The sequence below is a fragment of the Paramisgurnus dabryanus genome, chromosome 22, assembly GCF_030506205.2.
Source record: "Paramisgurnus dabryanus chromosome 22, PD_genome_1.1, whole genome shotgun sequence".
NCBI lineage: Eukaryota > Metazoa > Chordata > Actinopteri > Cypriniformes > Cobitidae > Paramisgurnus > Paramisgurnus dabryanus.
This window is the reverse complement of record NC_133358.1, coordinates 10,800,885-10,823,915: the sequence shown is the minus strand read 5'-3', so window position 1 is coordinate 10,823,915 and position 23,031 is coordinate 10,800,885. Positions and strand designations below refer to the sequence as shown.

The following is a 23,031-nucleotide window of genomic DNA, read 5'->3' as shown; positions in this document are numbered from 1 at the left end:
AGGACACTGAATGGAACTCGGTGTCTAGCGTATAGACAGTCACAATCGAGCTCAACTTCAAACCTAAAGCTGGTCACTGAGCCATCAAATATGGAAAAAAATTATTCTGAGAGAAACCGATCGAAAAAACTACAACCGCATGTAAACAGACCCTTTTCTGTTTCCCGGCGGCGGAGTGATATATCAGCGAGCAATGAGTCTTCCAAGAGAAGTCAATGGAATTTTACAAAATGTCAAATAAAACACAACAGAAACTGATTTTCGCTACACTACTTGTTTTAAATCATCAACGAACACCACAAACCACTCGGTGAGTAGCACAGTTTTGAAAATGAACGTTAAGTGTTGTTTTAATGACATGTTTGTGCATGGCCCTTGACTTCCATTCTGAAGCAGTCAAGAGACGTTTCTAAACGAGTCAAAAAGTCAAGACACGACCCATTGTCAAAATTTCAGTGTCCATCACTGTAGTTCATCCAAAATAAACCAGAAATGAGACTCAAAGTGTTAAATACTGGAATTATCCTTTAAAGTCCCTAATGCGTTTGAGGAAGGCAGGATATCTGGGGCTGTATGGTATGTGGAAAATAATGTGTTTTTAACCATAAACCACGCAAACACATTGTATTATACCAAATACACAAAATACCGTTTGAAATAGGTGCGCTTTAAGATAAGACAAGATATTAGTAAATATAATATCATGTATGTTATTAAAATAAATATTTATTTTAAATTTTGTTTAATATTCAACTGTACCTGTCAAAATGATTTAACATATTTTGGAATGTCGTGACTGGCCAATCAGAATCAAGCATTTTAGAGCGCTGTGTAATACGAATTTTTTAAAGCATCTTCTGTACTTTAATAAAACCAAGCAAATCTGCCTTCAGCATGTGGACAAATGAGTAAACATGGTAATCTCACAAATGTACTATTCATAGGTTGACTAGAAACATTGAAATATTTATTTGTTTTTTAATATCCTTAATTTTGTACATGCATTTGGCTGAAATCAAAAGTGAATCCCAGATTCATTTACAATGTGAACATCTGAATCCCACTGATGTTAGCATGTTACTGTAGGTTCATTTACAAACTTATTACATCTCAATTAGAGTATCTTAGCTATGCTGGAACGATTGCTCTGTCTGGCTGCAGTCTGATCCCACTGCACCAGCTGCCTGGGGACCATAAAACCCCCACACTCACATTGATATATTCATTTTGTTTGTCGCTTCCAGCTCTGCACAATTAGCCTTCATATTACCAACCCTGAGCAGAACAAAAGCAGTGAACCATTCAGACTGGGTCACGGTCAGGGTCCTGACCTGTTCAACTGGTTCACTGTTGGATTGATTAAATTCCTACAAATGTGATGTCACATAGTCATCATTTACTCACTCTCAATTGGTTACAAACCTGTACAAATTTCTTTGTTCTGATGAACACAAAGGGAAATATTTTGAGGAATGTTTTTTTGTAATCAAGCAGGTTTGGAGCACCATTGGAGAAAACTACTATGGAAGTCAATGGTGCTCCGCTTTGGTTACAGACATTCTTTAAAGCTCTACTGTGTACTTTATTGAGTTAATTCTTAACAAAAACCCATGTTTTCTTTCAAAAGTATGTGCTCATTCATGTGTAATTACTTCCCACCCACTAATCAAAGTATTCTCGTAAGTGTAGAATCTGCTATATAAAATGCATACCGTCGAAGCGCTCTCTGGCTGAATCCATGTTGTGCCTCCATCTTTGAAATACATTCGCTGACGAGGGACATTCCTGAAATTCAAGCTCCGCCTTTCGCGCTTTCACTCTACACTCACGCTGCCCGATAGCTGAAGCCTCCAGAGGTTGCATGTGTAGGCGGTATACGTCATCAAGACAGTCTTATTTCAGAATATGAACAATTATAAAGCTGACAATTATTCTTAGTTAATTGTAAATTGATGTAATATGCGTATGACTTGCGAATGTAATGCTCAGTTAATTTAAATAAACCAGGCTTGATGACGTATCCAGCCTGTGACCTGCGTAGCTTGAATCCTTCGGATTTTACAACAACCGCACACCGTGATGAACCTGCGATCTAATGCTTTGATTTGAAAGCCTGTTGAAGACATATTCTCGAGGACATTAAAACAAATCGCCAAGGATGCGAAACGGGGATTTTAAACGACAACGTGACAGGAAAAACATCAAGACCAAAGTCACTATTGGAGTTAGTTTTCCAAGATGGGCTCAAGGGACACTGAAGTTGCACTTTCTATATTCTCCACAGGTAATTCAGCATATTCGTTTACATCTATACAGTCCATGTTGTAAACTTGAAGTTGTATAGTTCCTTGGCTAACTTTAGCATGATTATGCATAACGCTTGTTAGTGTAAACATGCATGTGGTTTAATGTGTTCAACAGACACACGCCGTCTCTCCGCCCATTTATGTAATCTGAGGTACTGAGATAAATGTTTTCATCTTTTCTGACCTCTAGCACAAACACACGGTGACAGCGCTATTTTTAGCCTTTCATTGATAAAAGCGTCTGATCTGCGCGTCTTTCGTTTCATTTTACAAGCGTGTGAATGTTGCGCGATCTTTTTTCACCAAAATGAGAGAAAGCTCTTACATATACACGGACATGTAACATGTTTACTTAAAACATAAGCATTGGACTCTGACATAATGTCTGACATAATACTCTGATAAAGTGAAAGTTGCGCGATCTTTTTTCACCAATCTGAGAGAAAGCTCTTACATATACACGGACATGTAACGTTTACTTAAAACATAAGCATTCTACTTTGACATAATATTAGTTCGCGTCCATTTAAACCCGTCATGGTTGCTTTTTGTATGTGATTTTAAGCGGACATATCATGACAATCAGACTTTTTTCATGTTAAACATAAATCTGTGTGCTTTGATGGATCACAGGCAAAGGACATTGCAAATTGTTCATTTTTTCTCATTGCTTTTGCTTTGTAGCTACTGGAAGCCATGTTAACCTTGGCATGACACGGCCGGGCCACCGTACGAGTTAAAACGCGTTCCGAATGGGGAGGGCTAGAAAGTAATATTCAGTTGCTTGTCATATAGACTTTCACCGCTAGATGGGAGTAGATCTTACACAGTGGAGCTTTAAAAGATCTTCCTTTGTGTTTAGAAGAACAAAGAAATGATACAGGGTTATAACAACTTTATGTTAAGGCACATTTTATTTTATTTTTAGCCTTCTAATCAGTGTGTTTTTTGTTTCTGCACTTTAATGCAAGTCAGAAGGGGGCACAGGGGTGTTAAAAGACCCCAATTACAAGACTGCTGCTTAAGTTAAGTGATTACGTTTATTAATTAAATCTCCAGGCTTGTACCATCTAAAATGTATGCTCATAATCTAGTTGAAGGCATCTTTGCATTCAACTAGCAGCTGTTTTTAACAAATACAACTAATTGTTAATTATGCGGGAATGCATTGCTTTTCTATAGTTTCATACTTTTTCAAATGATGCATAACAGATATTGTGTTGCGTGGGCTACCACAAAAACAATTTTGACCCTTGACCGTAAATTTGCAGTCAGATGAAAATCAGCAATCAGTACTCAGCGATGGATGGCAAATATAAATCTTAATTAAATCTGTTGTGATGTGACTGAATATTCATTTTTAGGTGAAATGACTGTAAAAAAGCATTCTGTAATGTTAAAGTTAAGGACAGCATTAGAAACTTAGATTTCATGTTGTTAACAATAGTTGCCGCCTAAATGGAGCTGTATTAGTGAGCAGGTTCTGAATTGATTTGAAGGGAATTAACGCGTTGACTGATCTTCCTAAAAACAGACGACTAAAGTCTGCCACCTTCTACACTTACACCTTCCCTAAAGTGTTAAAACAAGGTAGATAATTGAAATGCGACAAATTTTCCTAAACTGCTTTCATCAATTGGCAGTCCAATAACTAAAAATCTAAGCATATGCTTGTTCTTCAGCTGTTGCTATGAAACCAAACTTGCATTTTGCTGTACTAATCGAAGAAATTGCAGTGAGATGAAAATGATTGATTTGTTCAGTCATCTGTTAGTTAAATAGTCCCAGCTCATAAATATGCAGCAGAGCCGGTTATCAATAGTTGTTATAATTATAAAGCAGAAGAGAATGCAAATGATTTTAGGCAAACAAATATACACTGAGTGCAATAGCTACTGTACAGTAATGGAGAAATAAGCAATTATTGCTTACCTACACTTATATATTTCTAATAGATGTATTAATTATTCATGGTTATTCTGATTTGATTTGTCTCTAAATTATTGACCAAACACTAATATAAGTCGGTCGCAAATGACAAGGCGTGTGTTCAGAACAAAAGGGATGTAAATGAACAAAATAGCCACCTTATGATACAATAAATGCTGTGAAAATTTTGAATACAGCACAGTATTCCAATGGCAAAGGTTCACATGAAAAGATGCTATGATGTGTATGTATCAAATAAAATAAAACAAGGAATGAATGTATCTAAATGATACATGACAATTCCACAAACTGGAACTCCATGTAAACTGGACGACTTATAAACTGGAATTCCATGCATACTGGATGACATGTAAACTGGAATTTCCTATAAACTGGACGACTTGTAAATTGGAATTCAATTATAAACTGAAATTCCTTGTAAGACTGGAATTCCATGCAAACTGGAATTCCATGTAAACTGGACAACTTTTAAACTGGAATTCCCTGTAAACTGGGCAACTTGTAAACTGGAATTCCATTATAAACTGGAATTCCACGTGAAACTGGAATGTAAACTGGATGACTTGTAAACTGGACGACTTGTAAGATGGAATTCCTTGTAAACTGGACGACTTGTAATCTGGAATTCCATGTAAACTGGACAACTTGTAAACTGGATGTCTTGTAAACTGGAATTCCATGTAAACTGGGCAACTTGTAAACTGGAATTCCATTATAAACTGGAATTCCATGGGAAACTGGAATGTAAACTGGACGACTTGTAAACTTGATGACTTGTAAACTGGCATTTCATTATAAACTGGACGACTTGTAAGATGGAATTCCTTGTAAACTGGACGACTTGTAAACTGGAATTCCATGTAAACTGGACAACTTGAAAACTGGACGTCTTGTAAACTGGAATTCCATGTAAACTGGAATTCCATGTAAACTTGACGACTTGTAAGATGGAATTCCTTTGTAAACTAGATGATTTGTAAATTGGAATTCCATTAGAAACTGGATGACTTGTAAACTGAAATTCCATGTAAACTTGACGACTTGTAGGATGGAATTCCATTACAAACTGGATGACTTGTAAACTGGAATTCCATTATAAACTGGACGACTTGTAAGATGGAATTCCTTGTAAACTGAATGACTTGTAAACTGGAATTCCATTATAAACTGGATGACTTGTAAAATAGAATTCCATGTAAACTTGACGACTTGTAGGATGGAATTCCATGATAAACTAGATGACTTGTAAACTGGAATTCCATTATAAACTTGATGACTTGTAAGAAGGAATTCCTTGTAAACTGGACGGCTTGTAAACTGGAATTCCATGTAAACTTAACGACTTGTAAGATGGAATTCCTTGTATACTGGACAACTTGTTGTCTAATATTCAGAGTAAACTGGCAGACTTGTAAACTGAAATTCCATGTAAACTGGGATTCCATCTAAATTGGAATTCCATGTTAACTGGACAACTTGTAAGCTGGAATTCCTTGTAATCTGGACAACTTGGCTGAGACAAAAATTGATGAGGTTTTGTAAAATGGCAACTTTTATCGAGGAAAAAGCTTATTTGCCAATCCTCTTTTGCCATTCAGAATTGCATTTACTGTTGGACAAAACATGCCAAATTTAACGTCCTCAGTTTTCAAGAACACAAACATGATGTCCACTGTGCTAAGTTTTGACAAACTAAAATAAAAATTAATTTGATTCAAAGCCCCTAAAGTTGTCAAGAGTAAAAAAGCTACGTTCAATCTAGCCTGTATAGTTGCTTAGGTAAGTGCATATATAAATTAAAATATTATAGCGGCACTTAAAGTCGAGCAGATGTGTGTGTGTAATTGTCTGAGTACTGGGCGGAATTTGGGACTATCCTAAATTTGGTGTCTGACACATAGACATTTTAATTCCATTTGTGACTAAGATATATAGGCTGGGCTGGATTCTTGGAGTTAGATGAGGCTTTTTTGAGTGTTTCGGGCAACAGATCTACATACAGTTATAGCAAGTCAGGTCACAAAACTTTTTAGGAGTCTCTTTAAAAACCTGGTTTGTTTGCTGCTTCAGTAGATATCACAAATGCTATGTACTGACATGTGAAACGATTAAAGTTTGCATGAAACTAATTAGCATGTGGGTGTTCATGTCTGAAGGATTTTTTGTAGTGCATTTAAAACAGTAATGAGTTGTTTGCTAAACACAGACAAAGTGTGGTGAGATCCTTACATGATGGTTAAAGTTAAGTGAATTGCTGACTTGATCCCTGTCAGGTGCTGTTGGTGAGCTACAGTAGTGGCCAAAATATTGAGGTATCAGAGAACCATGAATTTGTTGAAGCGCTTTAGCCTTGACACCACCCCATCAACACTTTGTTTAACTCTGAGTCTTTCAAAGGTGCATATCAATAGTCAGCTAGCTAGCAACTAAGGTTCCTATTAGAAGTATTCTACTGACAACTCCCTTGAGATTCTTTAAAGCATCTTTGACATAACCTTCCTCTCTAAAAGATATTTTCCTCCCTAAGTGTGCTGTACATCAGGTTGAAGATGGCTTCAGGTGGGCATTGGGCCAGTGGTTAACACAACTGTTTGTCATTCCGTCAGCATCGTCCTCATTGATTGCTGAGTCAGGCATTTCAGTATCCTCGCGTTCGCTACACTAACATGTGCAAGCTTCCATACACACCCACTCAAAAACAACACACTGAGTTCAGATGTGGAGAGACACATAGCAACCACAGGGACGTAACAGATCATTTGATTGCAGAGCAAAAGACGCAAGAAGTGATGCTAAATTACATGCGTTTAAGTGACAGAATAGCACAAAAATAGCATATTATTGTGTTAGACTTTACAGAAAAGAAACTATAAGGAATTCTCATGGTTCACTGATAATACTTGCAGGGGCGCCGTAAGGGGGGGAAAAGTTAGGACGATTCTAAGGGCCCATGAACTTTTGAGGGCCCCAGCCAAGGACTGTGCCGCACACGCAACCCCCTAAGCTGAGCCCTCTTAGCTCCGCCCCGTCTTTACTCTGCGTTTTAGCGCCGTCTTCAATCCACGGTCTCACAGTGCGCGTGAACTTCAGAAGAGAACAAGGTGTGTGTATTTACTGCTATTTCCTATGATATCTGCATATGTGCACTTCATTACTATAAATGCAGTTTACACATTGTGACGCTGGAGCAATACAATGCAGTTTTCTTTCCACTGTAAAGTCTTCGCTCTGTTCACCTCAGTTTAAAAAAACAAGGGGATTTACGTTCCCTGTTTTGTGTTATGATTCTTACGCGAAGTCAGCCCTTATAAGCTGTTTAAATTAACGTAGCCCGTATAAGATAATTAACATAAACTAGAAATGCAATCGGTTACACGCTGTTTTGTTTTGTAATGCAATATGCCAAGGAAGGATTTTTATGCAGTTGTAAATCGAGTTGGTTGTGATAAAACTGAAATGCAACTAAGACTAAACTAGTCAAATTATGTATATTAAAGCTTCTCAACTTGCAACAGGGTTAAGAAATCAATGGAAATCTCGTTATCTGCTATAGTTGTCATTAATTTCATTTTAGAGCCCCGTTGATTAAAAAACAGTCTGAATAATCATTTAATAACAGTATAGCTGTTTTCTTAAAGAGTAATAAACCATAAACCAACTTTTTTTTAGTTAATGATCTGTAAGAATGGGGTTTTATTAGTGCTGTTCATTGATTTTAGTAAGTTTTTTGACATTTGGATATAAAGTGTTTCAATACTACAATATATGGTGTAAAAACGTCTGAGTGCTGCCCTCTTCAGGTTGAACAGTGGCTACTGCAGTTGAATTTTCCTATTGAATGTTGGGTCCAAAAAATGCCTCGTGATGTAAGCAGGTTCAAGCTCACCACGCCGCTTTGGTCAAGCATTGTTGACCCAGTCTTATTTCAGGCAGAATGTACATAGAAAAGATGCATTGTTGTTGTTCGCCATTTTAAAATGTTACAATGTCGTGTGTGTAACAGCTCAAGTATACAGTATGTCACTAAGACTGTCTCTGAAAATCAGACTAAAGTCTCAAATCTTATTGTGAGATAAAAAGCATCACAGTTTAATTTCAAGCATTAATTTCACTATGATTTCAATCGCTGACATGACATTACTCAGTCAACATTAAAGATATCAAGTTTATATTTTCACAAATGTTCTTTACATTATATAGGATGATTTTATGTGGAAAACAGTAAATCACAAAGAAATACTTCAGCTGGGTTTTCACAGGCATGGTCACATTTATCTTTAATCTTTAAGAATGTTGCATTTTCTCTGAATATTTGATTTAATGTACTGTATTTTTCAATTAAGTTTGCATTGCACAATAAATTATCTTAGCTGCAGACATTTTAGGTATCTATAAATACTGATAACTGTGGTCAAAACAATAGCAAAATAAATAGTTCTGTATTATTAAATTACAGACAAAGATTTTGAATAGCTACAGTAGGTTGGATTGTATGTTTGGTACGAAATGGGTATGGTGGGGCCTGACCCCCTATTTTTTCATAGGGCCCAAAATTGCTAGCGGCGCCCCTGAATACTTGACACTTGAAACGCCAGATGTCTTTTGCAGCAAGGTGTGTTTGGTATGTGCAGCAAGTGTGGATTTCTTCAGTATGATCTTTAAATGATGTAATGGACTGTCAATTTTTAGTCACAATTAATATGCAAACCTATTTTTGCGAAATAAAACATTGCCAATTTAATACAATTTGTTTACATTTTTAAAATCTGAATACATGTTATACATTAAAGGATTAATTTTCTTTAAAAAAATCCAGATAATTTACTCACCACCATGTCATCCAAAATGTTAATGTCTTTCTTTGTTCAGCTCAGGAAAACATTCCAGGATTTTTCTCATTTTAATGGACTTTAATGGACCCCAACACTTAACAGTTTTAATGCAGTTTAAAATTGCAGTTTCAACTCAGCGTCAAAGAACTCTAAACGATCCCAAACGTGGCATACAGGTCTTATCTAGCGAAACGATTGTCATTTTTGACAAGAAAAATAAAAAATATGCACTTTTAAACCACAACTTCTCGTCTATCTCTGGTGACGCACCAGCGTTACCTCACGTAATTGCGTAATGCCGTGGAAAGGTCACGTGTTACGTATATAAAACGCACATTTGTGGACCGTTTTAAACAATAAACTCACACAAAGACATTAATTAGTATCATTCCACATACAACAACGTCAGAACGGTCCTCTTTCTCCACACTTGTAAACACTGGGGCGTAGTTTCGCATTCATCATCAGTGACCTCTTGACATGATGACGTATTATGTGAGGTCGCGCTGATACGTCACAGGACCGGAGATAGACAAGTTGTTGTGGTTTAAAAGTGCATATTTTTTCTTTTTCTTGTCAAAAATGACAATCGTTTTACTAGATAAGACCTGTATGCCTCGTTTGAGATCTTTTAGAGTCCTTTGAAACTGCAATTTTAAACTGCATTAAAACTGTTAAGCAGGCACGTGCACACATAGACATCAAAGGGGGCTTGAGCACCTGCCCTTTTTATTCCTGGAGAGAAAGTGCCCTTTTTTTCTGGGGTGCTTTTTAAAAAAAAAAATAATATGATCTTTATTCATATAACAACTGATGTCTGTCTGTTTCTTGTGTTTTTTACTTGTTGCTTATTTAATTTAACATGAATTTATTCAGGAATCATTTAAATGAGATTTAAACTCTTATATAAAGAAAAATAGCGCTATTTGTGGCACACAAACGGTTAACAGATGAGTCCCGCCTCCAAAATTCACATCGCTAATATGATTGGCTTTACCTTTCCTTAGTCCTGCCTCTCTAACTTACTTCGCTTTATGATTGGCTTGTCTACACTCGTGCTGCATCATTCGCGCTTCAAGCGCCAAAGCTCAGCCTGAATACGAGACGCGATGTCCATGATTATGCAGGCAGCTATCGGTAAGTGTTTGAGGATGAAAGCATTCTTATATTAACAGTTTTATGCACAAAATATGGGACATGTTGTTACACACAACGATTCAGGGACATTGTTTTCCACGACAATCCCATATTAACCTGAGGAGTTGCAAACTTGTAACAGTGTAGTGTATGTAGTTTAAACAGACTGCTCATAAAATAATAAAGCACAAACAATAAAATAATTGCTAACTGCAGTAGTAAGCTTTTTTGTTTGCGTTTTTGTAATGTCTGTTAAATAAGTTTAATGTGTTACACTGGAGTGCTGGAGTAGATTTGGAAGAAATCTGATGGTTCAGTATTTTACTTGCCTAGTCTGAATTTTCACTGACATCACAAAAAAGTAAAATATAAAATACAAATAAAATAGGCCTAATCTATATTTGTTGTTTCTGACATGTGTAACCCTAATAAATATGAAACCTAAGATTAAAGGTGCCATAGGATGTGTTGTCATAATATGTTAAATTATTCTTTGATAATTACATAGAAGGTATGTTGCTTTATTAAGTGCAAAAATTATCCAGAAACGTTTTTACATGTCTATTTACAACCCTAGAATTTGTAATTTTAATTAAATGGTCTATTTTTGCCCTATTTGAAAGGGTCATGAATAATAATGTTGAGCTCTGCTCTGATTGCTCTGCTCTGAGGCTCATGCCAAAAGCTCACATTAGTAAACAGACCTTATATTTTGAGCCCTTATCAGACAAAAATACATTTTGAGTAACAACTAATCAGCTAAACGCTAGCATATGATATAGCATTTATTGGCATGTAGCGCTAACTCAGCAGTCACAACTTTGTTTTTAGCATTTTAACAAATTTGTAATTAATGTGTAATTTAATGTTTTCAAAACATGCACATTGTGTAATGGCTTCCTTTGCTGCTCTATAAACCTAGACTACTAAGGAGACCATGGTGTCTGTGTGAACTGATTATTTTGTAGACATCTTTTTAAAATTAAACAATTGCGTGAGTTTGAGGAAGATAAAATGAATTAACTTTTTTAATATTTTTTTTAAAAAGGAAGTCAGAATTGTGTTAATATATATACTTTTTGTTTTTAAAAAAAGAAAAAATATATACATAATTATGAAAGGTGCCCTTTATTTCACTTGAGCCCCTGCCCCTCAAAATGTCTGTGCACGTCCCTGCTGTTAAGTGTTGGGGTCCATTAAAGGCCGTTAAAATGAGAAAAATCATGGAATGTTTTCCTCAAAAAACATAATTTCTTCTCGATTGAACAAAGAAAGACATCAACATCTTGGATGACATGTTGGTGAGTAAATTATCTGGATTTTTTAAAGAAAACCTAATCCTTTAAGTTATTTAAAAACTGAAACCACTAAAAAAAACAAAAAAATCAGGCACTATCTGCAGATTTTGACAAATGTCATTTCCTTCCATTCACATAGGCTGCCTACTGCCTGGTATTTTTGAATAAAGTTTCAACTTTGCCGCACTTTCGGTGCTTGTTCCACTATGCTGTCAATCCCACGATTCCCCCCATGTAACAATCAACCCCTGAAGAGAACAAACTGGAAATCAAATTGTTTGTGAGCCCCATTCACTTCCATAGTACTCTTTTTTCCTACTACGGAAGTGAATGGGACTCACAAAGGGGTTGGTCACAAACATTTCTCAAAATATCTTCCTTCATGTTCATCAGAACAAAAAAATGTATACAGGTTTGTTACAACATGAGAGTGAATAAATGATGACACAATTTTCATTTTGGGTGAACTATCCCTTTAAACAACCCTAAAATGATTGGCGTTTTTATTTGACCCATCATGCTGATCTCCACAAATTCTGGTATATTTGTTTCAAGCTAAACCAGCTATGAGAAGCAGGGATATCCCATGATAATCACCCTTTGAGATAGTCTTTGGTATTATATGATTCCCATACGTTTAATCTTACCTCTGACCACATGCTGTTACAAACACAGCCGCATGTTACTTAACACACATCGGATAAACAGGACTGAGTCAGATGAACTTGATTATCTCAGCTAAAATGAACATGGTATATATCATCAGGCAGCTGTGGGTGCTCTTCTAAATGGGATGTAATTTACTGTTCATTACACAATGCATGCCTGGAGCACTACAGCAAAGCCTTCATTTTAGAAAGTAGGCCAGAGAAATGCAGAACATGATGAAGGGAAACAGAGAAGAACTTGTTCGCTTATTTTCCTCTTCTTGTCTATTGCCTTCATTCCTTTTTTTCGTTTTGATGGCATTATCCCAATCTATTTGGCCCTATGGTATTCAGGTTGGGTCTGAAACAGAACAGTGTACAAACAAATGTTTGCTCTAACAGTGCAAACCTGAGACACCAGATGTGAGGTGTGAAACTGTGACTGGGTGTAAATCTGTATGTTTCCCTTTTTCATGAAAAAAAAGTGTGTGTGTGTGTATGATAGACAGATAGATGGACAGACGAGCAGACAGGTTAATAAAAAATGCTGAATTGTCAAAAAAAATGTAGGGTTAAACCTTATCCAGGTTATTTTTAAGATTTAACCATTAATTTGAATCACATTGTATAACCTTCAACTAATTTTCTAGTACAAATATACATTATTTATCTATAGCCAATAAAGCGTCACTATAAACTGAAGAGAGACAAAGAAAACAGACAGGAATGAGAGCCTGAGAAGAGCAAAAGCTGACTGATTAAAAAACTGCCAGCTCGTCAAAAAACCACCATCCTGACAGAAACGCTGTAATGAGGCCAAAGACGCATGTGTGCGAGAGAGCAAACGCTTGAACGGGAGCCGTCACAACTGGCACATGATTTATTCAGTGCGGATGGGTGGGGGGTATTAAGGATTAAGACTAAGATTGAAAGTGCCACCTGAACCTGAAAGGGAGCTCAGCTGGTACCTTCCCCATCTACCAGCCGCCCCCGCTCCCCTACCGTCCCAGAGGCCCCCGAATGCGTGACTTGAAGGGCCGTTAATTGTCACCAAACACGGTTTTAATCACATTCCCCGGGCCCCCCGCCCTGTGGGGCGTGACTAAACCTCACCCACACCGCAGACGCGTGCCATCATTAACACGGGTCCCATATGCTGCGGACAGCTCCGGCAAGGTCCCACAGGGCTCTCTTTTGGGCCCGCTTCGGAATCAATGTGTCCAGGGATTACACGCCGCGCTCTAATGAATAACTAAGTGGATCTACTGCCAAACCCTGGCGCTGCACTAGTTCCCCTCCTCCCCTTTCATTAGTCAAACTCCACCCCTAAACCAAACACACCACCTCTGGCACACTTACGGCACGCTTAGCATATGGCGGTCATGCTCGGAGACGAATAAATAACCTTTTAACTTCCCAGGACGCCTGGTTCTCTTTCTTTTCTCTCTCTCTCTCTCGCTCGCTCGCTCGTCCCTGTGCTCCCGCCGACCGCCATGCGCTTAATGCCGTCTTGCTGGCAGCTTTTTATTGTCTCTCTGCTCTGAAGGGAAAAGAGGGAATGTGTGAGTGTGGACGAGTGCATAAAGGGAGGGGTGTGCGAGAGGACTGAATGAGAAGTTGCCATAGCAACGGAGACACACCGCTATGCCGCAGTGTAGAAAGGCACAGAGAGTTTGGAAGAGTGAAAATGAGAATGGGGGTGAAGAAGAACTGTGGAGGGGATTGACAGAATCCCTGCAGTCCAGAGAGGAAACAGGGAGGAGAGGGCTTGAACATCGAGAGAAGTCAAAGAGGAGGTACACAGGAGTGCACACAAGTTTGCGTTCGCTTAAGTATGACGACAGCCGATGCAGAGGACGGTCAGTTGTGATAAAACTCCACTCCACTGCAGCAGGCAGGAACAACTTTTTAACCGAATGAACAACTGATAACTCCGTATTAATGCACAGGTTATTGTCAAGAAGAGTTCCAAATAAAAACATTTTAGTCTTTGGAATCGTTTATGAAATTTTAATTACTTGCTTTGTCTCTAAAACAACTTTTGTTTTCCGTCTGACCCAAGCAAGCTCTCTTTGTCTGCCAACCACCTGATATAATCTAAGTGCTTTAGTTATATGTAGACCACTGCCAATTTCCAATTAATTCCCAGTTGGTTAAATCAAATAGCTAACCCAAACAGTTGCCTCACTGAATATAATTTTCTCTACCAAATGTTATGATACGCGAGAAGAATGGGTTGTAAATAACATTTGTGAGTCTGACATATAAAACTATATTTAAAAAAAAATCACATAACATTTATAAAGATGTTATCAAGCTGTTACAGAGACTATTAGAGATGCAACAGAATGCAGAATTAATCTACTGTATCTGTATTTTGAAATACCACCTCAGGGTAACTAATAAATAATGTAATGGACAGTACACTTTGTAATGGTAAGTTTTGATCATGTCTTTATACAGTATGTATCCCCACAGGTTATGATACAGTTAACGTTATCTCATGGCAATTCGTACGTATTTTATGAGGTGGCTAATTTGTATTAAAGAGAACCTATGGTCTGATTCACGGTTTTAAATTTCCTTTGGTGTGTTATTGAGGCTGTTTACACTTGGCATTAACATGCGTTTTCGTCGATCAGATCACAAGTGGACAACGTTAATGCCAGGAGTACACGGTGTTCAAAACGTTTTGAGCTCACTTTCGACCACATTCAGAGGTAGTTGAAACCCCTTTCGATCGGATTGCTTTTGTAGTGTAAAAGCACATGTGGTTAAATGTGTTCGAACAGCCACACGCGACCGCCTTCCCTTCACCCATTTATCTAATCTGAAGTACTGAAAACAAAGTTTTATGTCTTTTTTACTTCTGGTGTGAAATCACGGTGAACAGCGCTATTTTTTGCCTTTCATTGATAAAACTAGAGCAGCTGATCTCCGTAGTTTTGTTTTGAAAGCGTGTAAAAGTTGCGTGATCATATTTCATCAACTGCGCTGAAAATTCAGAGAAAACTCTAATATATGCATGTACAAAACACTGTGCAGCATGTTTACTTGCTATACAAGCAGCAGACTCAGACATAATATTAGTTTGTGTCCATATAAACTCATAATTACCCCCGCTCGTGTTTGAATGACAGCAGAGAGACTCGCCCACCATCTCACAGACGGATTTAAATACCAGGTGTAAACGTAATGTGTCTCTCTCGTCCACTTGTGATCCGATTGATGAAAATACATTTTTTTAACCATAAACCACGCAAACACATTGTATTTTACCAAATACACAAAATAGCATTGTTTTTAGCAATGAAATATGTGCACTATAATTTGTATGGCCACATTTGCCTTGACCCCTGTAGGTTTAGGGGTGGGTTACAGATCATTTATTACAGCATGTCTAATACGTCCCTATTTGGGTGGGAGCAAAGATGCGCTGTTTTAATGTGTGTACCTTTAAAGGTGCAGTGTGTAGTTTTTAGAAAGATCTCTTGACAGAAATGCAAAATAAAATACAAAACTATATTATCAGAGGTGTATAAAGACCTTTCAAAATAAACGGTTATGTTTTTTTATTACCTTAGAATAAGATGTTTTTATCTACATACCGAGGCTCCTCTTACATGGAAGTCGCCATTTTGTGCCACCATGTTTCTACAGAAGCCCTTAACGGACAAACTTTTTTACTAAGTCGTCTTCAATGATGACATGTTCGTCCAGTGGCAGCTACCGTAGCTTCTCTATGCGTTTCAAAAGCGAGGGGTGAGCAGTGGACTGAGCCGTTGGTTGCAATTCGCAACCTCACCACTAGATGCCGCTAAAATTTACACACTGCACCTTTAAATGCAAATGAGCTACAGCTCCTCATTTCCTTACAAACAGATAATGAGAGCGTTCAGTTCAAATAGATCTGATTAATACAGTCTGAGAGTATCTAGTGGACAGAGTACAACAAGCTAAAAGTGGAAACTATGGTAATGCAGGACTGTAAGTGGGTGGGGCTTTATCAATGTGACCTCACATTGATAAGAGAATCAGAACGGCATGTCTAATGACACTGCTTTGGTTTAATGGAGATTAAAAAACAAGTAGCGGGTGGATTTTTTTCATCGTAGGGTGGTTTTGTTCACACATGGCCAACACACATTATGTAATAGGTGCCCTTTATTACCGTTATCTTATTACAGAATACATTTAAATAATGTCTTTAAAGGTACAGCAAGGCTCATTTAAGAAGCTTTTGACAGTTATTTGGTTAATAAGACATCTTCGTTGACACATATTGTGTGGGTTTGTCAAAATCCATTATAAACTCTTCTGAGAATCAAAACTTGATTAAACATGCCCTGTAACCTAAACAGGAAGGAACGGTACGCGCACACGCTGCCAAAAAAGAAGCCCGTGAGCAGATTTGTCTGAGCAGCAAAACCTTGAGGAGAAAGGAAGGCCTGCTGACAGCTGTCTGAAGACATGAGGGCTTTGTTTACCCAGTTGTGAATATGCATTGCCACTCGAGTGGGTGTACACAGGGATAAAGCAGTGATTGAGTACAGGCAGAAAGAACAGGAAGTGAGTCGCAGACTCTGTAATCTGTACCCCTGTCAGGCGCGGCACTGTGAAAGACACCAAGTTCCACTGACGGTCAAATCAGGATTACGGGTGTCCTTGCGGTGAAGAAACGTAAGACAGGTTTTGCCCAACGTGAAGAAAGAGGACCAAAAAAGTAAAACTCTGTTTATGCTGAAAAAAGCGACTGATTGTGCATTCAAGTAACAAGTGTTTTCAGTTTGTGTATTGCTTGAGAATTGAATCCATGACCTTTGCACTGCCAACACGGCAATGCTCAACCAGTCAGACACACTACAGGAACACTAATAAGCCACTGAATTTAAAGAAAATAAATTGTTTTTCCTCTCAGTCCACTGTTATAGAGACCAACCCCTATTCATTCGACTATAAGATACAAACTGTGCAAGACATGAGATCCATTAATACAAAGTTATTTACAAGAAATTGTGTATATTGGCAATATAACACAGTCGACTGAGAATGTTCCAGTGCAACGGATGACATATGCTTGACCGTGAGTGGTTTGAAAAAGGGAGACCGGAAGGGTGGAATGAAGAATAAGAAATAAAGTGAGAGAGAAGCAGGCCCCTTAAGAATAGCCTTTAGATAGAAAAGTATTCAATTATTGACATGCTCAAAATGCCAGAGCAAACAAGAGTACCTGAGGAAAGGACGGAGAAAGATATGCTTTGTCATGGAAGGGCACTTTGGTGGCATAATGTACCAAGACTATGCAAGACAGCAAGACTATGGATTTACTGGGAAACTACGTGTTGTTACGGAAATTCACCCTATTTACTGCTAATGAGTTTAAAATTAACTTGGTTAAGTTAGGAGTAAGGGCATCATTAGGTTGGGGAATGAAAAGCCTTAATAGGCTGGCTCAGGCACAGGCATACTTTAAAACTTCACCTCTGGGATAAAAAAAATGTACAATAGGATTTAAAATCAAACCACAGCAAGACAAATTAAATGTCCTTCAAGAAATTCTTAAAGGTGACATAGAATGATTGAACAGGGTTTTTATCCTTGTTCTGTGATGTGACATGTAGACAATTTTTTTTTTTTTTGGGGTCTGTAATGCCTTAAAAGCTTCCTAAAAACCTCTCTCAGATAGCTCTATTAAGGTGGGGGATTTTAAACAAGTGGTTTTGCACCTATTTGGCTCCCCCTACTGGCTTAACTTGCAATCTCATTACTGATTGGCTGACTTTGCTGCCACTCAAAAAATGTAGTCAATTATTTTAAAGTGGAGGGGCAGGGAGATGCCTGTGATGTCATAAGCATCAGTTTTTCAGATTGGGCCGTTTTCTGGCTGACATTTCTAAAAGAGGAATTTCTATGAGACTGAGATGTTTAGCATGTCTAGCACTTTTTGTATGTTTGTGAATGCGGGTAGACTACCATTATTCAACAAAGACAAGGTAAAAATGGTTTTTCATTCTCTGTCACCTTTAAAAATTGAGTGAACGGGGCCAAAAAAAGGGGCCCTTTTATTGGGGTTAGTGTAAGGGTGTATTTTCTTTATTCCCATAAGTTAGGTTTTGGAAAAAAGGGGAGATGGGTGGTAAATCAGTAAAATACATTTTGGGTTTAGGGTTAAGGGCGAGGTGGTTAACCTCACAAGGGTTTAGGAAAAAATGCATAGGGATCCCAGGGGTTGGGTTTAGGAAAAGGATGGGAGGGAGGATAAAAACATATAAAACCTTGGTATATATATAAGTGTATATGGTGAATTTTTAAGACCAGATGTGAATTGCATTTAGGCAAACCAGTTCAAAATCACAATTTTATTTATAAACATTTACAAAGAGTGGGGTTTTAGTGCGAGGGAAGGGAGAACAAGGAACACAAATGGAAAATTGGGATCACAGGAGTAGAGAACACAAAATAAGGTTAAGTTATGTTTTTTATAAAACATTCTTATTCTAAAACCCAGTACCCTGAAACCTTGTAATCCTAATGTTTTAGTTTTTTTAACCCCGACCCACTTATCCCCTACAGGGTTCGCACACCTTAGTTAACTTCAAATTCAAGGACCTGTCAAGGACTTTCCAGGTCCAATACCCTCAAATTCAAGGACTAAATGTGGGGACACATTTTAAGTGAGAGCAAGGTTACATCGTGTTACCTTTTAAGATACATTGTTACAGTTCCCTTTCGAGGGAACTGGCGCTGCGTCACTGCGGTGACACTTTGGGGACGCCTCCAGGGGTAAGTGCGTCTGAATGTGTATATCAAATTCAACCAATCGTGAGGCTTAACGACAAAGACAGGGTGACGTGGGAGCCAGGAAGTATATCACTATTTGAAATATTGCCAAAGACGGCGTTACAGGGATGCAGGAAGTATAGCAAGGGAGACGCAGCGTCTCGTTCCCTTCTCAGGGAACAACAGTTACATATGTAACCAGAGACATTTTCATGTGTCAAACACAATTATGCAAAAAAGCATTTTGGAATGAATCAACATTCGCATACAGAAGATAAAGCATTTAAAGCAAACAGTTTAGCAAATCTGATTAAAAGGTTAGACATTTTATGATATTATACATCTATGTATGTATATTTTCAAAAACTTCCCAGGGCCTTGAATTTTGCCCCCAGATTCACAAACTTTCTAGGATTTCAAGGACCCGTGGGAACCCTGCCCCTAAACCCAACCTTAAGGTTTTTTGTTTCCAAACCCCAAAGAATATTAAATATTTTTTTCTTAATTTAAACTCTACATTCATTTTGCCCCATCCATAACACCACTATTTTTCTTTTCCAAATCCCAATACATGGCAACTAAGAGAATGCATCCCTATTTTAATTCGGACCAAAATGTCCCTAATTGTAACCCTGTCCGTTCTGTATCTGTCTGGTTTTTGAAGTTATAGTTGAATGTCATTGATGTTTTTACTACTGTGGTTTGGTTTTAGATCCTGTTGTACATTATATTTCCTTCTTTTATCCCATAGGTGAAGTTTTAAAGTGTGCCTGTGCTAGCCTATTAGGCTTTCATTCCCCTAACCTAACCCAACTTTTGTTGAGTTTCAGAGTTTAAAGAACAATCCAATGAAAATAAAACAATGCATACATTTTAACATACACTATTTTATTTTATTTCATTATATGGCTACACCTTCATTAAAAACATCCAAAGCTACGAATCACAATTTGTTCATAACAATCCGTGCATGCTGATGAAGTCAAATGTTATGTTTAGAAAATCACAAAAATTACCAGAGCAGTAGAAATAAAGAGATCACTGGCTGTCAATAATTGGCCGTTGCATGTACCACATGTCTGGTGTGCAGAAGGCTGGGGAACCTGTGCTGTTTAACATAGACCGGATCGATGAAGAGTGCAGATGAGATTGAAGAATTAAGTGGCAGTGAGAAGTGGACCAGTAAAGAGGGAGGGGTGGTTATCCTGGTCCTGTCCGTGGGGACGAAACACATGTCTCTGCAGTCACGCGTGTTCGTCCCCTCCCCCTTTATTGGAAAGCCCAGCTGTCCCTCGCGTGGGACGATCCCATTCAGTTCATGAGGTCTGGTTGCCATACACAGCACTGAACAACACCGCCATCTACTGGCAGAGGCAGAATGTCATTCAGTCTGGTTCAAAGGTGTGGCCATTTGAACTGGTGGTGTATTAGTATAGGTATACTAGTGTTGATGTGCACACTAAGCACATTATATAAGCACATCAGTCATGTTTTCTAAAATTGCAGCACTTTTTTCGGTAACCCGGTGTGGTGCGCATTTATTTTGAGAGGATCTAATATACATTGAGAGAAGTTTGCGTTATTAATGGCATTCATTTAAATGGCAATAGCTCGGGCTGTTATGTGCAGAGATGGAGGTGTACGCTGCCGTCTTCATGAGCTTTTAATGGAGCCATGATAAAGTATGCATATAGCATAGTGAAGCCATGGTATGAGACTGATCACTCAACACACATATTAGACGTCTTTGCAGCAGAGAGGCAAGAGAAAAGTCTACATTACATGACTAAGAGCTTTCATAATCTACAAAGTATTCGTATTTTATACCCTGTGTGCAAACAATTATAACAATACAAATCCGTCAATTGGTAAAGCAATAATACAATTGTAAATGCACTTTGGATAAAAGCATCTTCCAAATGCATAAATGTAAATAAAAAACATGCATGTAATTAAAGGAATGAATGACATCACTGCATTTATAATACTATATATATGTCTATGCATTTGGCATCCAAAGTGACTCCTGTGCATTCAAGGTATGGGTTTTCTATGGGTGTTTCCTGGGAATCAAACCCATGACCTTTTGCATTGCTAATGTGCTATTCTACTAACATGCACATTTGCATAAACTTGATCTCTAAACCTCGCTGCCTCAAACGGCATTGAAAATAAAATAATTTAATTTGCTTTGATTCGCTTCTGAAAATAACTTCAAACGGTTTGTCGTCTATGTGAACTCACTAGGCTTTAAAGTAGGGTTTATGTATGAGTTTGTGTGTTCACAAACCTGAGTTGACCAGTTCTTGCTCCATCACCCCACAGCCCAGCACCTCCAACCAGTCGCCTTGGAAACGCACTTCCATCTCAAAGGAGGGGTGTGTGAATGGAAAGTAGCAGTCAACCCAGCGGATTTCTAAATCTGAAAGACGAGACAAACAGATGGAAGAGAGCTGGACAGAAAAAGTGAAGAAAAAGTGCGAATAGCGCTACGGTACCTTCACCGAAAAGGTGTCGCACGAGGCGCGTGAGTGTCTGTTTCAGATTGAACTCCGCAAGTTTGACAGCCTCCAGCGTGTGTGCTTCCTGTTTCTGAGGCGTACGGTGACCACCACGCTCGAACAGGGACAGATCCTCACCATTCTTTACTTTGGAAAAAAGCTAACACAAAAAAAAACATAATGCAGTATAAACAAAAATGTATGGTATGTTTTTTCATTTCTATAACTTGACAGACCCAAGTTATGTTATAGGAACAACATTAAAGTGACAAATGATGACCAAACCTTTATTTTTGTGCCATTTAAACAAGCAATTTTATATTTTCACATTCAACCGCATCTTTCCAGTAAGATTGCATTATGATTTCATCATATCTTTGGGTGCAACACCTCAACAACCTATTCATTAAAATCGGGATGCTTTAAATAACTTCCTTTTTCCAGATAAAGATCCTAACCTCGTGGTTTGAGAAAAGCCGGACTCCTTCCATCTGGTGAAAAACTGGATAGTGACTGGAGTCTATCTCATCTCGCCTATACACGTCTCCAGCCAAAAGAAAGCAGTCAAGCCCCGAGCGCACCAGCTCTTTCTGATGGGCGGAGGTGTGCGCCCGCAGCATGTGTGTGTGGTTCAGGTAGTAATTGTCTCCTTTTTTTCGACTGGGATGGTCTGGCGGAATGAGCAAGCTGTCGAAGTTTTGCTCCACCGTCACTACTGGGCTGAGGTTGTCATGTACCGAAAAGCGTGGGTTTCCTGTGCGCCCCACGTAGGAGCGGTAGAAATGGTCTTTGATGCGTTCTTTAATAAGCCACAAGGGGTGGTGTGGACGGTTGTGAAGTTGGCAGCCAACTTTGGACAAGATCTTCGCTGTCACATTGGTCATGTCATCTCGCGGGTAGACATGGCCTAAAACTTCGACAGAGTTCTCGTTAATTCGCGGCTGAGAGGTGGAGAGGTTCCTAAAGAGGTGGAGTCTGTGAGGCACAACAAGGGCAAGGGTCTGTCGACAGTTTGGTGACCAATGGTGGGTAAAGTGTTTGAAGAAGGGGAGGAGAGTCAAAGATCTGTTGCACCTCATAGTAGTTGATCTAGGAGTCTGTAAGAAAAAAAACGGAAATACTTGTTTAAGCTTTGTTGACTTAGAGCTGCATAACGATTAATCGTGACTAAACGTTTGCAGAATAAAGGTTGCCGCTTATATTATATAAGCTTGTGTGTGTGTACTGTGTATAATAATTATGTATATATCACTCCTTCCACGTTTTTTGTGATTGTTGCAGGCAAAAATCCTTGATCTTGCGGCATGTTTTTTTTTTAAATGCTATGGAATATGACGGATATTTATGCAATATTATGCAATGAAATTGTGGGAACTTGCAAAAACTGTGGTTGGGGTTTGCAGCTTTTCAATGATGTTCACGTTGTGTAATCCCGTCACTTCATAACATTCCCATAGCAACAGGGGACATGGCTGCGCTTGTGTGAAGTAATTGTAACATTTTTCAACTTTCTGCTAAGATTTATGTGACTCTTTGCTACGGAAATGCATGGATTATGAAATCATGCAAGCCCTGCATAT

The 23,031-nt window shown here is 38.3% G+C and overlaps 1 protein-coding gene across 2 annotated transcripts in view; it reads right to left on the bottom strand.

The window, feature by feature from the left end:
- Positions 1-23,031, bottom strand: part of fars2 (phenylalanyl-tRNA synthetase 2, mitochondrial) — a 183,895-nt gene that overhangs the window by 104,831 nt on the left and 56,033 nt on the right. For both annotated transcript variants that reach the window (XM_065294756.2, XM_073813159.1), the window contains exons 2-4: positions 21,910-22,548; positions 21,449-21,611; positions 21,241-21,372 (exon numbers count right to left, since the gene is read on the bottom strand). In XM_065294756.2, coding sequence (XP_065150828.2) covers positions 21,241-21,372; positions 21,449-21,611; positions 21,910-22,530 — 916 coding nt within the window. In that variant the 5' untranslated portion in view covers positions 22,531-22,548. The remainder of the gene's footprint in view (positions 1-21,240; positions 21,373-21,448; positions 21,612-21,909; positions 22,549-23,031) is intronic.